Genomic DNA, 15,407 nt, shown 5'->3' on the forward strand with positions numbered 1-15,407 from the left:
GGAATTAGGGGAGTTGAACGAAATGTAGTATGATACGATACGCAAATGATTTTTATTATTTGTTAACGTTCGTTTTTCCGTTCCACCGTCGAAATATAAGTACAAAATGCAAATCTGTTTATCTAGAATATTTCAATGTTCATCCGAAATCAGTGCATAGTATGAAAAACTCCGCCACAGTGGCTTGCTATAATAAACTGTAGTAATAATGGCATAAACATTATTTTTTTTCGGTTTTAGTTACACGAATACACTTGAGAAATAGTAGAATTACGAAAAAAGTAGAACATCGCATGGCTTGACGTATAATCAAAATAATAATACCATTAAAACATAATAACAGTCATTACCTACTGTAAGTTATTGGGTATAAAAATAACCTCCCCCCCATATATTTATTTATGTCAATCATTGATAAACACAATCATTTTAATATTTGGTAAGTGAGCTCTGAATAAAACTATGGTTTTTGAAAATAACAATTTAAACATCATAGACGTATACCAACTTACTACTTCTTTTTACTTTTACTTAAGTTATAAAAAAGGTTTTCATTTTTTTTAAGTTTTAGATTTTGATAATTTTTAAATTCACCCATCGAATCGTTTTACTTAGTTTTTTTTCGAGTTTTACCAAAGTTAAATAAGTTTAAACAGCATGTTAAAAATATAAAAACGAAAATTAATATCATCTTATTACAAATTACAGATAAAAAATTCCTTTGTTTTCTCTATTTGTATCTTGCACGAAGAATTAAAAAAAGTTTTATAAAAGAATATAAGGATTCATTTATTTTAGAGCTCAATTGATGATAATTAATTTTTATTATCTTCTAATAATAACTATTACAGCTCAACAATTATGCAACAATAGCATTTAATATTTATGCAATCGACTATAAAATAAAAGGATAATTAATTGAACATAATTGTTCGGGTTCGGATCTAAATAATTTAAATACTTAATCCAGACACATGGATTTATTAAACTATAATGATAACTATAATATTATAATATTTTAAGTATTTACATTGAATACGTCGAACAGTACAATTGACACTATTGGAATTTTTAAATATCGACACTGTAATCTATAATGTGGTAAAACTATATGTAAAAAAATGATATCCGCTTTTTCATCACTGTTATATTTTACCAATGGAATAATGAATTAAATTATTATCACCAGAGTATATTGAAACTGAAAGATTTATATTTGAATAATAATTATCTCTTCGAATATGATGGACATTTTGTTAATATCCCATTAAGTGATTTAGGTGTTTAAATTTGCAAACTTATGTGTCTCTACACAATCCAAAGAATTTAATATTCGAGTAGATACTTTGTTAACGCGGTCCGATTCTGATACAATATAGGGAACAATATTTTGGATTTTATAATCAAATTCTTGAAAATAAGTGTACAGATATTTTTCAATAACCACCACCCACGCTACTCAGGTAGTGTCGCCATAAATTATTTTCGCATAGTAAACAATAATGCGAACATAAATCTAATATAAAATTTCAATTCTTTTTATTTTTTGGTTTAGGTGGCCCGGTCAACCTACATAGAATCATGCTATTATATACCTGCTAACTCGTTATTTTTCTTTTTAAACATTTTAAAACGTCCCTTACGATAAATCGAAAAATATAAAATGATCTACTGCGGGCTATCAACACTAAAATGTGCAGTATAAAAAAATGTATAGTTATCATTGTATCAGTCACTGTTTTTTTTTTTTTTTTTTTGTATAATAGGTTTACAATATACTTTGTTATATTTTTAATGGCCACCTGCATTTTCTGTTGAAACTACTTTTAATCATTAAGGTAAATATTTTAAACACATTTCAAAGTCGATGGATTTTTTTTTTACCAAGCCCTTTAGCTTAAACTCAAAGTGTTTATATCCTCATTTATGTACCTATTAGTTCTTAAGATATCTTTCAAAATAGAGTTTTATCATCATATTATGTTATTCAAATATTTTACAATTATTATTATTAGTATTATATTTTTTATAATTATTTAAAACAATTGGTGTACCTGCGTCCTACAGTATCGTTATTATGAGAATTCTTTTTGTAAAAACCCTTCTTTACAAATAATAATAAAACGTGGATTAAATGTGAGAAAATGTCGACAGGCGTCAACTATATTGAATTAACTGACGGCCATCGAGTCGTAAAAAGAGACAGAGGAAGAATAGGTTTGCGCGATGTCGTTAAATATTCAGTGTAAGGGGGAAAAATAACAGGAATTCAAGCAAGTTATTTGATTTCGACTAAATGGTATTTTTTTATTTATAAATATAATCACTTCTTTGTATAGTATGCATATCGAGAGAATATTCATGAATGTTGATTTAGAGACGTGCTGGTATTTAATATAAAAGAAATGTTTCCGATTCAGAATCGTCCCCTTAAGTTTTGTATTCTGAACAAATTAACAGTGGCCAGTAAATGTTTATTTTTGTTCTTATCATCAAATTCTTCTTCTAGTGAATTTTTCTATCTATTTTTCTGGACCTTCGTCGTCATACCTTTTTCTTAGACGATTATTCTTCACTTTCGACGTCGACATGACGGTATTCTGAGATCATTAAAACTCTACGGGAAACGTAACTTTCTGACGTGGATCGAACTCGAGGGACGTTGATTTTCAGAACGGACGTCTGTCTGATAGACGAGAAGAAATTAATTTCAGTTCTTTTTTGAAAACACCGCGTCCGCGCGTCTGGCGTCTGTAATTAATGGTCGCAATCACCACAGAGGTTTGAGTCGAACGAGTCAAATAAAAAGAACCCTCGTCATTGGCATTTTGCAGGATTTCTGCAGTCGAAGCCCTCATTCAGTAAACAATTAAACGCGGGAACACAGAAGTTAAACGGGTGCCGAAAATATATACCTAACGTTAAAAGAATGAAAAAAAAAATAATAGATTTTGAAGAAAAAAAATAACGATACAAATCTTTTTTTGGTAATTGTATGCCTTTGTTGAATAAATACGTGCAAATAATATTAAATTTGTATTAAGCCTCCTTTCTAATAAACATGTCTCTAGAAAATATTAAAACTGAACAATATATGTGCTGTCAGAATACAAATTTTAATGAATACTTATTTTGTCAAGAGCTCTGTAAATATTTAAATTATTACTTTGAAATTTCAGAAAATCGATATATTTATTAGTATTGCGATGGTATTTATTTATACAAACGTTTTCCAATCATTTAAAATGATAAGAATTAGCTTTATAACCATTTATAGTTTATATTGCATTATTACATATATACTTTTTGAGGATCTATTATAAGTTGTTGGGTGCCATAACGTTTTTAAGCATTGTTGGAAAGTACATCTTAAAATTAGATCTATAATCGTTATCTTCTCTATAAGATCCTCTTGGAATATTGTTTATAGAATGTGAATTGCTCAGTTTTAGAGATGCGAACAACCCAACTATGTAAACTACTCAAAACACAAAATTATTCCCTATGGGCTAATCCATCTGAGACGAGACAAGTGTTCAATATTGTCCTTAATTTAAGTGTTAAACCTAAATGGAATTAACCATTATAGTACTGACAAAAATAATATTCATAATTTGTTACAAACTGCAATAAAACAGTTGCTAAATATTACTCATTCATAATTTTTAAATTGAAATAAGTATTACAACTAGTTAATTAGACATATTTTACAAAACACAGAGAACATTTTGTAAGCTACATTAATAACTGTAACTGTGTGAGATGTAATTTGAATAATTTAAATACCTAGTTGTTATAATATCTATTATTACATTAGCAGCCAGCCAGTAAATCAATTCGGAGAAAACAGAATAATGTTACATTACAATTAACAATACAGTTGGAATCCACTATTGACGCATCTAAACTATATTATATTATCTAAAAGTAAAACAATAGTCAGCACGATATAATAACTCATTCTGTACGTTTATTTATTAAATGTTAATTGAAAATGACATATAACTGTAATTATTTACGATTTTAGTATACATATATTTCCTTAGCGTTTTGTTTTAAATTAATTATAATAGTGCTTGTAACAGTATGAATGAATTTCATTTGAGTATAAAATTAAATTATAAATCTAATTTAGTCTCTTTAAGGGTCGTAAAATTAATGTAATTATAATACTTATTACATATATAAATAACATAGCACTCGGGTTATTCTTTGGCAGCGACACTGTCTATTTCAACACGAATTTTCGTCAAGAATTTTAATCGATCGTCCGATCAAAATGTTTTTGTTGTCAGTTAGTATAATATGATAGTCATAAAGCAAGACTTTCAGTTAAAATAAATGTATCGTTTTAATTATATCAGTCATCGTTGTGTGTATTCCATATACACATATACGTACCTATTTAATTTGTCACGACAAGGCAATTAACATAAAAATGTCACTTATATGTCGCATAACCGTGGGTCAACAACTCTTATTCCGAGAAAACTGGACACGGAAACCGTCAGTTTTGATTAAGGGTCGGGTCTCGGATTCTATAATAAACGTAGATATTCGTGTTTTATACGGATTGGCGGGGTAAGAAAAAAAAACATTCCTCTCCAAGTACGTGCATATATTATAATGATAATTGGGTTCCAGCACGATCCCCTTAAATCATTTTTATTTTTTTTATTAAGGCTAATAACAATATTTAATAATACCTAAACAGTTGCCGTTATTCTTATGTTTTAATTTTTATTACTAAACTTTAAATTAAAATGTTGCGTTACGCATTGAGTATTTTAACGTGCTCCTGGAAAACGTTTACCTTTACAATATTATGGATATATATTTAAATTCCTTCTGTTATTCCGTTATTTCAGCGGGCTGACAGAGAAGTATGAAAAGGGAAGCGATAGAGTGCTTTTTCAAAAACAATTAAATTCACATAAAGCATTAACTCTACGACCTTTTGTGTCCCTAGAATCTAGATTATTATAAATATCCCGAAGGAACAATGTGGTTACGGTGGAAATTTAGATGCTTGGCTTTTTAGGAAAGTTCCGTGAAATATTTTCATTACCATCCGATTGTCTGCATACGGTACGTGGTAGACTGCGTATATATTATAGAAATAAACAACTATTAAAAAAAAAAATAAATACTTTTCTATAATACAGACTTAAACAACAAAATTATTATTTTGATTGTAGTAATATTACTGCATGTTCGAGTGAATAGATTTAGAACTACATGAAAGAGAAAGGATATATTTTATAATTATATACAGTATAGTGACTTATATTATAAAATTGCACGTCCTTTTAAAGAAACGAATTTTTATTTTTTAAATAAATATTATTTAAAACATTTAAAATTATAAGCTTATCATTACAAGCAATAGGTATTTCACTATGCAAAATCGAATGAATATAACGTATAACATTGCATCTACGGATTTTTAGTTTTATTTAAACTATAATTTTATAAACCTTGTCCGTGTTGTTGTTTTCTAATTGACTGTTTAATTGTATCAAATCAAAAATCTACTATATTTGTATTTTTTCTTTAGTATATACATTCATTCTGTGAAGTTTAGAACATTTTTTATTTTAAAATTGCATTTAACAGACGCATCGTTTTTATCTTTTTTCTACCATCTAAATCTAGGTACATTTTAAGTCAAAATAAATCATCAAAATTATTAGAAATAAAAATCAACTTACAGTTGATTGGTTTTACACCTCACAATGTTTACAAAATTAAAATTAATAATGATGAACTTACGTATTAAATATTCACTATATCGTATGCCGTAACTTGTAATCGAAGTATATAAAAACAATTTATTTTTGCGAAAAAGTAATTTTCAACATTTGGTAGTTGCAGAAAACCTAAATCAAAATCAATATCAATATAACTTAATTTATTTACTTTTCAACGTTTATTAAAACATTTCAATATTAAACTATTCAGTCAAATGGGTCACATGGACACTGATCAGTGTGCAAACATATCATCACATGTCGGCCGGGTAACGAATAAAGTCTGATCAACCACAATATAATATGCGTATTGTTGTATTGATATTAATATCAAAACAATAGCGGACGGCATAACTAAGTACCAGGGGTGTTTATGTATTCAAGGTTATTCATTTCAAATGTGGGCGAATTAACAATCCGAGTCTAGAGTCAATACTTAAAATATGTTAATCAGGAAAATGGTTCGTGTTCGTACAGAAAATTGAGAACTATTTTGTAACGCTAATAAATAGAATATTTTTTTTCTTGAGATTTCTGTCCTTACCAATCGGCTTTTGGTATAATATTATTTTGAAGTTCCGAAGAACCAAAATAAGGAATCATATAGTATAACATATTATTTTATACCATGCATATTTAGATTTAATTTATGTCTTAAGTTAAATTACTTAGATTATTTGGGGAGTTACTATTGTTTTCAACTCTAAATTTTCGGAAAAATATTATGGAATAAATATGCATAACGCACAAATCAAACGATTGTCACTTATTTTTGATGATAGAATATCATGTGACCAAATCCACAGGTTTCAGGAAAAGTAATGGTGCGATTTCGTCGTGTAATAGACTTTTGTGGGACTTAAAAGTACTCAGAGAGGAGATGATATCAAGATAAAATGTCGGAAAGAAAAAAAAAATCACGAAAGGTAATACGACGTTTCTCGGAGTAAAAGTCAAAGCAGTGCAGATAAGTTAATACTCGCGTTTAAAATAATTGGAGTACCTACGACATTGGCACTGTAAAGATTAATCTCGTCCGTATTTTCGTTATTTCTTAACGTCGTCACAGAAACCGTAATTCGAAGGTTTTAACCGTCGCTTATCTGTGTCACCGTGGTATACATTCGTGTCCCGGGACGCGTATTGTATACATTGTGTTCGGTTTATTTCACTCGTATTAAAAATTTCAAACCATTTTTCCGTCCGTCGTTATAGTAGATACGGTGGCGTGACGATAAACGTCTTATGGAAATTTGCGAATGCGATTAGCGATAGATTTGAATTAATATTAACATAAAGGGACGCTCCTTGTCGCAAAAGAATAGCATACGCGTACACAGATATCGCTTTTACGCGATCATAATATTCATTGTAAGTTGTACCTAAGGTCTAAGGGATTCGTATGATATTTTTTCTTATAAATATAATATCAATTCAATAACGTGGTCGTCGTGGTCGGTATGATTCAGTTTGTTGTATATTGCATACTGATTAATGATAATTTTACATAGATTATAATAATATTATAATGCGTTTAGAATATGCATGAAGAGAATTCCGAGTTGTATATGAAATATTTCTTATATTATTATTTTCGTTACCCTCAATGGACGACTTTATATTGTTTAGCCTCTTGGTTATAATTATTGTAATATTATTTTCTTTTCTGTTCAACGTCTTCAGCGATAACATTTTTCTTCCACCAACATTTCAGACGTTATCCCGTAAATTTACATTTTAGCAATTAGCGGTATTTTGCAGCACAGCTGATTACTTTTGTAATATATACAAAAAATATAAAAATATTTCTCATGAATACCTACAACATACCGATATATCAATCTATTGTACATTTTCCACGTTATTTTATCTTATTGATTTATTAATTATTTATGTTGGTAATTTCAATATGTATTAGGTAACTTATGTTAAAATCCGATGTGATAATATAGATAAATAAATACAATACAGTGATAATACCTATTGTCTACTCCACAAGCTTAATGTTTTGGAGACAGTCATTTATATTTTATTCACAAAAAAGTTTGTATTGCAAACGTGTCAATAAATAAATAATTATTAGTTATTTTATTTAGAATTATTTATATTAGAACTTTATTTGTATTTTACCAATCACGTTCGCGCAATTTCTAAATATTTTAAGTATGCATTTACGGTAACTAATAAAAAAAGTATTTTATTTAGACAACATAACTTAAATATATTGAGTTATTATATTTGAATTTACGTCAAAGCATATTTTTAGTTTTATATAAAATATGTTATAATTTCTTGTTTGTACCTAGGTACGTATTATGTTTATAATAATTGTTATCATCGTGTACATGAAAATCTTATTTATTGCAGTAGAACCATTTTAATCGTTACATTTACGATACGATTTAGATGAAATACCTTATAAAGATAACAAAGTAATTTTTTTCTGATATCTTTATTTGTTCGTACACAACAATACAACACTTATAACAACACTCATTCTAAGGATAAGACTACATTGCACGTATGTTATGATTTTATAATTTACTTATGAGGCTGTTATAGTTACTGTTATGCCACTGGCTTAGGTTATTAAATTTACAAGGTTTTAGTATTAATTTATAATGTTTGTTTAAGTTAGGATACCTGTATATTTTTAGTGCTATTAACTTCATTGAAAGCTTTTTAAAATTGTTTTTTAAAAACCAGTTTACACTATTTTATATAAAATTAATATTCGTTTTTTGTAGCTAATTTTAATTTTAAAAATCCTAATATAAACGAAAATATTAAAAACAATAAACTCAATTCACTAGCTCAGACAAGACCAGGATTTGACTGTGGTAAACTTTAAACGATTTATTTGGAACAATTATTTGTCAGTAAGTATAAAGTATTTTTCCTCGGTTTTATCTTAAGTTGTTTTTTCATCATTATTTGTGACATGAGAATACGAGACAGGTCTTGTCTTGTCTGTGGGAAGACAAAAATGCCAATGTTCCCGGTTTGTTTGACTTAGGGCACTTTTGTTTACCATAGTCATGCTATATGTCGTTGTTTTTGTTTTTGTTGGCGGTACCAACGGTGTCGTAACCAGAAATCCTAGCCTTTTAAGTGTAAACACAAACCCCGAAGGACGAGTTTTGCCCGAATTATCTGGATAAGTTTCGTCGAGAAGACCGATTTTTTTCCCTCTAACCCTTCAACTAATATTATAACTAGTATACTATTGTCTTCAACTATCTCAATTATGAGCTAATAACGAAAATCTTCATAGACCGTCAAAATTACCACAGAGATTGGTATGCAAAATAGGTACCTAACTGTGAACTAAAACAATTTAAAAAAAAAACCCCAAACACCACTGGCTATAATATTTTAAACATACGAATGAAAATACTGAATAACCTTATTGGATTCCATTAAAGTTTTATAGAACTTCAATATTGATGAGCCGTGGGCGATCTGAAATGCTGGAAAGTTTATGCTATATAACATACACTTATGCGGAATTTTGCCATATTTAACTTGTATATATTTGATATTATATTATTATTTCATCCAAACTCTAAGCATCACCAGAAAGGCTCCATGTTTATTTTAAATTTATTTTATTTAGATTTCTGTTGGCAATCAATAGAAAGTTTAAATACAAAAATAAATTACAACTCAATAAACTATAATGGTCAGTTATAATACTGCAACATCGGTGATAAAAGAACAGTTTTATATTGACTTAAAATTGAAATAATTGAGTATAACTGCTTCACGTTGCTTAATTTTCCTAGTCAAATTGTATTAAGTTTTAAATACTAATATCTTATTTGAAATATTCTAAAAATTATTATTCCGAAATGTAGGCAAAATAAGTCCCCAGTGAAAATCGAATAAAAAGTTAACAATTTTCAATTTCTAACCAAAATAAAAAGCTAACAAAAATCTCCACAAAATGCTAACGAATATTTTATATTTAGTGTAAATTCATAAGCTACATACATAATGCTACATAAAATTGGATCAAGTTGAAAGTTGTTTGTGTTGGGTGTTTACTGTTTATATATCCAACGTGGCATCTACTACTAAAGTTTCAATAGAAAAGGTTTTGTGTAATGTTACATAATTGATGATAGAACTATTAATGTAGTGTCCATACGATGTTAAAATTAGGCAGGTAAAGAACTTCTAGGCCATGAACTATTTGCAGTCGTATTCCATGTTTTGAATAACTCAATATTCCTAACTCGAACGGAGCAAGCAAGTTTAAAATTGAATTACTCTGTAAGTCCACGTACCAGAGTTGTACTGATTAGTTGGCACAATATGTTTGGCTCACAAGTATCATACCTACTAAAAATATATTAGTATAATTAATATAGTCATATTATCTGGTTTTGTATGCGCAATGGGTAAATGCATTAACACGATCACTCATATATATTTTAGTAAGTTTCCTAGTATATGAAATTAATCAGGACTTCACTATATGAATTCATATTATATTATAATTGAAAGCTTATTGTATTTTAAAGAATCGATTTTGTTTTATTAATATTGAAGAATGAAATTATAAAAGCATTCAATATTATAATATTATATCAATATTATATCATGATATCAAAATGTCTACAAAACTTTATAAAAAAAAAACACTCATTAAGTCTGGTATTAACTTTAGAGATAATAATTATTAATAGGTCTTTTTCAACTAACTTAATATAATTTTAAATAGTGTAAATAATATAGTCGGCTAATACCCTCGGTTAATAATGTCAAAAATATTTTTAAGAAAGAATTATAATAAATAAGTAAATACCTATAGGTATGAATGTATAACAATATAATGTGATCCCCGTGTACTTAAATATGGAATGGATATTACCGATCGTTGATTTTCCTCTAAATTATAAATAAAAATAAATAAATAATCTCCATAAGAGATCGGTTCACTGGGTAAAAAAGCTAAATGTTCTTACAAAATATAATTAGTAAAGGTGCTCATTAAATGTTTATATTATGTTTTATATTTTAAAATTATATATATCTGCAAGCCTGGGTAAGTTGATGATAATTTTAATTGAGTTAAGTTAAGTTGATAGAAAGTATTTTCAAAAGTTTATAGTTAATAGTTATCCTATTTTTTTTTTAACTCGGTTAAATTAATAGTTATATGGAAACTTACAATTAACTTATTAAGTTAAGTTACTTATTTATTTTAATTTATAAATAGTCAATAACATTGCTTAAAATAATAAAAAGTTAATGTTTATGCAACATGTGTCATCAATAATAATTGTATTAAAATATTTGTTAATTAATTATTTATAAGTTATCGTAATTTGGATTTGATTAAAAGTAATTCGTTATTTATTAAGTTTAGGTATATAAAAAAATAAACCGTAAGTTAAAAATTAAGTAAATGATAAGTAAATGTTAGAAAAGTTAAAATTAACTTTACTTTAACTTTTTAACTCGTTTGTGCCCAGGATTGTATTTCTGTATGAATATAGAAAAATATTATAAATAATTCACTAAATTTTTTTTTATTTAAATAAGTACACATTGATTTTTTAAAATATTTTTTGGTTTAATTATTACACAATACATTGATATTATTTCACTTTATTTCATATGGTTATTTTTTTTTTCATAAATATATTTAAACAAAGATTTAAATAGATTTTCAAATAATTGTATATTTAACCAATTTGTATTGCATAATATGTGCTTGCTATCGTTATAGTCGCGGCCAAACGAATGTGCGGTTGGTGGCTCCACCCACCGCTAGGCGATATCACACCAGTGAGTAACAGCTGTTGGCGGGATATTTGAAAACAAAGTAGAAAAAAGATAAAATACAATGGAACCTTTAGCACAAAGGAAGCTTACGTTCACGTAGTAGAATGCTAGAAAAAAATCGTTCAATTCAAAACAAATTTGAAAATCGCGCGCTATTCATGTATGAACGTTACCTAAAATTATGCGTTCTTATTAGCCGCCGGAAAAAGTAGTCGGAGCCACCAACCGCATATTCGTTTGGCCGCGACTCTTAACGATTTCTTAGTGTACCTATTAATTTCAAAGCTCTGCATTATTTCGCACAGCCTAGTCCCGTGTTTGACGGATTGTTCGCTCTGGAAATTACTCAGATGTGTCAGGATTCGTACAAGCGCGCACACGTCCTAATTGTCGACATTTTTTCGTTACGGCATTTCGTTTCTCACGAAATATATACGTTTCGAGGGTGGACTACGTTTGTGTTCCCTCGAGTTGTTTTTGTAATGCTACGCAATGTTTAAGTTTATTGGCCAGTTATCATAGTTTTCGCACATCATTTCCCAGCCTCCTGTTGAGTTCCACATTCCGGCCACCTTGCACTACTAACTTTCGTGCGCGTCACGCCCCTTTACGGTTGGACCACAAACATATCTGAATTCCGGCCAAAATCAAGACAAGTATACCGAGAGACCGAAAAAAAAAAAATACCTCACTAAATAGTTAAAGTTGTCACGTTGGAAAACTCTATGCCATATTATATAAATATAATATAATATATTACGCTACGTATACATATTGTGTATATGCGCATAACGCCCTGTCAATACCCACGTTTCGTGTAGGTACTTACCTCAGCTGAATCTTGATAGAGGTTGCAATTCGGACACAAGTCTTCGATGTAACAGTCCACGCACCAACCGATCGCCGCAATGATGACGGAAAACCAGACGATCATTTCACCTGAAATTGTATTTGACATTAGCTACGCAGTTTGCATAATAAAGCATAAATAAACGAATCGAATAAAATATAATATACAATAATTGTTATTATAAAAATAATATTATTTATTTTTGTTATGATAAAATTGAATTCCTACAGATAATGAAATAATAAAACAAACAATATTCATCGTGAATGGTTTTTTATTTTATCATTAATATTATGAACACCTTTTTGTGTATAACATTACATTAATTCTTAGACATAATTATTTTGCAGCCAGAAAAAAATCTAAAAACAAAAGAACATATTATTTTAATATCAATAATAAAACATTACTTTATAATTTATTATGTTTACATTTAATTTATGAGTGTTCGGGAATTATTTTCTTATGTATATTTTAAGTGTAGTTATATAAAAACGTTAAATATAATACTTAAATTCTAACCTTCATAAATTTGCATATGAAGCTTATTTAATTAACTGTAAACTGTTATAGTTAAATTCTTAAAGTGTAATTATCATAATTAATTTCAAAAGCATTATTTTTAGTTATGGAAGGTAAAAGTACTATTTATACAATTTATTTCATATCTTTAAAATAATGGTAATTGGTATTGTTTTAGTTATATGTACATTAAACGTTTAAATCTTCTAAACTACATTTAACTTGTGATATTTCAACGCAATCTTCTAACAGGATTTCTTTAATATTAAGCCCTACGGTTTATCTTAAAATTACGAGGAAATGTTACAATAATAGAAAGTAAGAATAAATAACGCAATAATAAATATTGTTTAAATAAACATAAAATAATAATATAGTACTTATGTATTTTTTTTACATACTTTTCTTACTAAATTATAATATAATATTATCTGAACAAATATTTTTTTTTATAAATAATACGAATATTAACTTGAACCCTAACCAAACTTGTTTAAATAATTAAAGAACTATATATTTTATATAATCACAATACACAAAATATGAGCAGAAATTGTAAGATATACGAGAGAATGGTATTTGATATTTTGTGTGATAAGCGTCAAATTATGGAAGATACGAGTTTGTTAAAAACGTAAAAACTCAAGATTAAAACCAATGGAACCGGACTGCAGGAGGGGATTGGGAGGTATCATGTATCGGTCGAGTGAGCTAACGACCGAGACAACTTTACGTTCAGGGGAAAACCATAATATAATAATTTATATGATAAAAATAATAATAATAAAACTCGGTGAACGTTGTCCCTACACCTGAACTATGTTCAAATAATTCGCATCAACGTCAGCGGTTTTACGATCGTCAAGTGCATGTTTCTTGTAGTTTATCTGAACCCGTATTAATACGATTTTATATTGTGTTACAACTTACAAAATGTTTACCTACACCTCACGTCGTCTTATCTAATTGGGCCGTATAAAATCCAAACAAATATAACAATACCTTGTGGCGCCCCCAAACGTGCAATCAAAAAATCACTAAAACAATATACTACGCGTACTGTATAGTTGTATTAAGGAAAACGTTTCATTTGGCAGGATGGGAGTGGCTTAAGTTATTGCGTTCAAACGATGATTATCTCGAATTTTAAATAACAATAACGATATTTTGTAAGATGGGCGTGTACTACTAAACTTCAAAAAATGAAATTTGGTAAGTACCAATATTTTTAGAAAAAATTACCTAGGAGTATAAATTGCAAAAGTACCTACATCGAATGCAAAAAAAACAATTGATAAAGGTAATCAATTACTGCGCTGATAAATGTTGTTTATATTCTAAGACCGTGTGTAAAACGATGATCAATCGATGTTTATCTACTGCGCCAATCAAAAAATATTAATATATTTTTTTATTTGACATTATAGCAAGACAGATAATGATGTAAGAATGTTAGATGCAATTATTGAAATAATATGTAATTCAAATTCTGTAATTTTATCAAAATTAAAGATATCTTTGTGCATATTTTACTTCTTTATATTTTTTATAAATTAACGTTCACGATATTAATTTATAGATCCATACATAATATTTCAATGCAAATTTTCTGATTTTACTGCATATTATTTCGTGGAGTTTTACTAAAATTTTACATTTTAATTCGACTAACGACTAATTTTACAATAATTGATAATATTTTTTTTAGTGGTGCAATTATTGATGAATAATAATAATTTATTTTATCGTGAATTCTGTGGTGCATTATAATATATGTACCTCTACATTTCAGTTGGTATAAAATATTCAATGTAATATTGAAATAATCTGTGGGTGATGTAAAATAAATAAATATATTGAAAAATATTTTAGTTCACCACAGCGACCTGCATAGAATCGAAAAATTCAGTTAAGTACCTACAAACTGTGATATTTTAAACTGAGAACAAAACGTGGTGTGGTCTGGCGTGTCGCACATTTTTTTTAGATATAGCTACCTAATAAGTACAATAAGTAATATAACTTTAATTTCTATACGTCTCAGGTTTAAAATAATTGTGTAAAAACAATAACATTACACAACCGAAAAGTGTTGAACTAATCGCGTCTTATTGCGGTTCGTCTGCATTGCGAAATATTTTGCGATACAAATAATAATAACAATAAATTATGATATGCGTGGATAGCATATAATAATATACGAGCGCGCGTCCGAATTACACCACTGCATCGTTTTAATCCGTTTTACGGTCTCCCGGAGGCGGAAAATAATTCGGTTTTAATCGGAACCGTCTAGGGTGGGAGGGGATTTGACAAAAGGGGATGTAGGCCGAGAAGATTGCTTTCCTCGAACTCTTGCAGCGGGGCCATCCGACGCTTCCGCCGACATCCACCCATGACACGCCACGTCGTATATATTTATATTGGCTATATTAATCCAGGATATTTTTCTTGTACTCTCGGCAGTGGCAGAGTGTGTGTGGGGGGGGGAA

The 15,407-nt window shown here is 28.5% G+C and overlaps 1 protein-coding gene across 3 annotated transcripts in view; it reads right to left on the minus strand.

Annotated features, from left to right (window-relative positions):
- Positions 1–15,407, minus strand: part of LOC100569170 (WNT1-inducible-signaling pathway protein 2) — a 314,202-nt gene that overhangs the window by 111,765 nt on the left and 187,030 nt on the right. For all 3 annotated transcript variants that reach the window (XM_029488998.1, XM_029488997.1, XM_029488999.1), the window contains one exon: positions 12,373–12,482. In XM_029488998.1, the coding sequence (XP_029344858.1) occupies positions 12,373–12,482 (110 nt within the window). The remainder of the gene's footprint in view (positions 1–12,372; positions 12,483–15,407) is intronic.

This window comes from Acyrthosiphon pisum, chromosome A2 (genome assembly GCF_005508785.2).
Source record: "Acyrthosiphon pisum isolate AL4f chromosome A2, pea_aphid_22Mar2018_4r6ur, whole genome shotgun sequence".
NCBI classification, from domain to species: Eukaryota; Metazoa; Arthropoda; class Insecta; order Hemiptera; family Aphididae; genus Acyrthosiphon; species Acyrthosiphon pisum.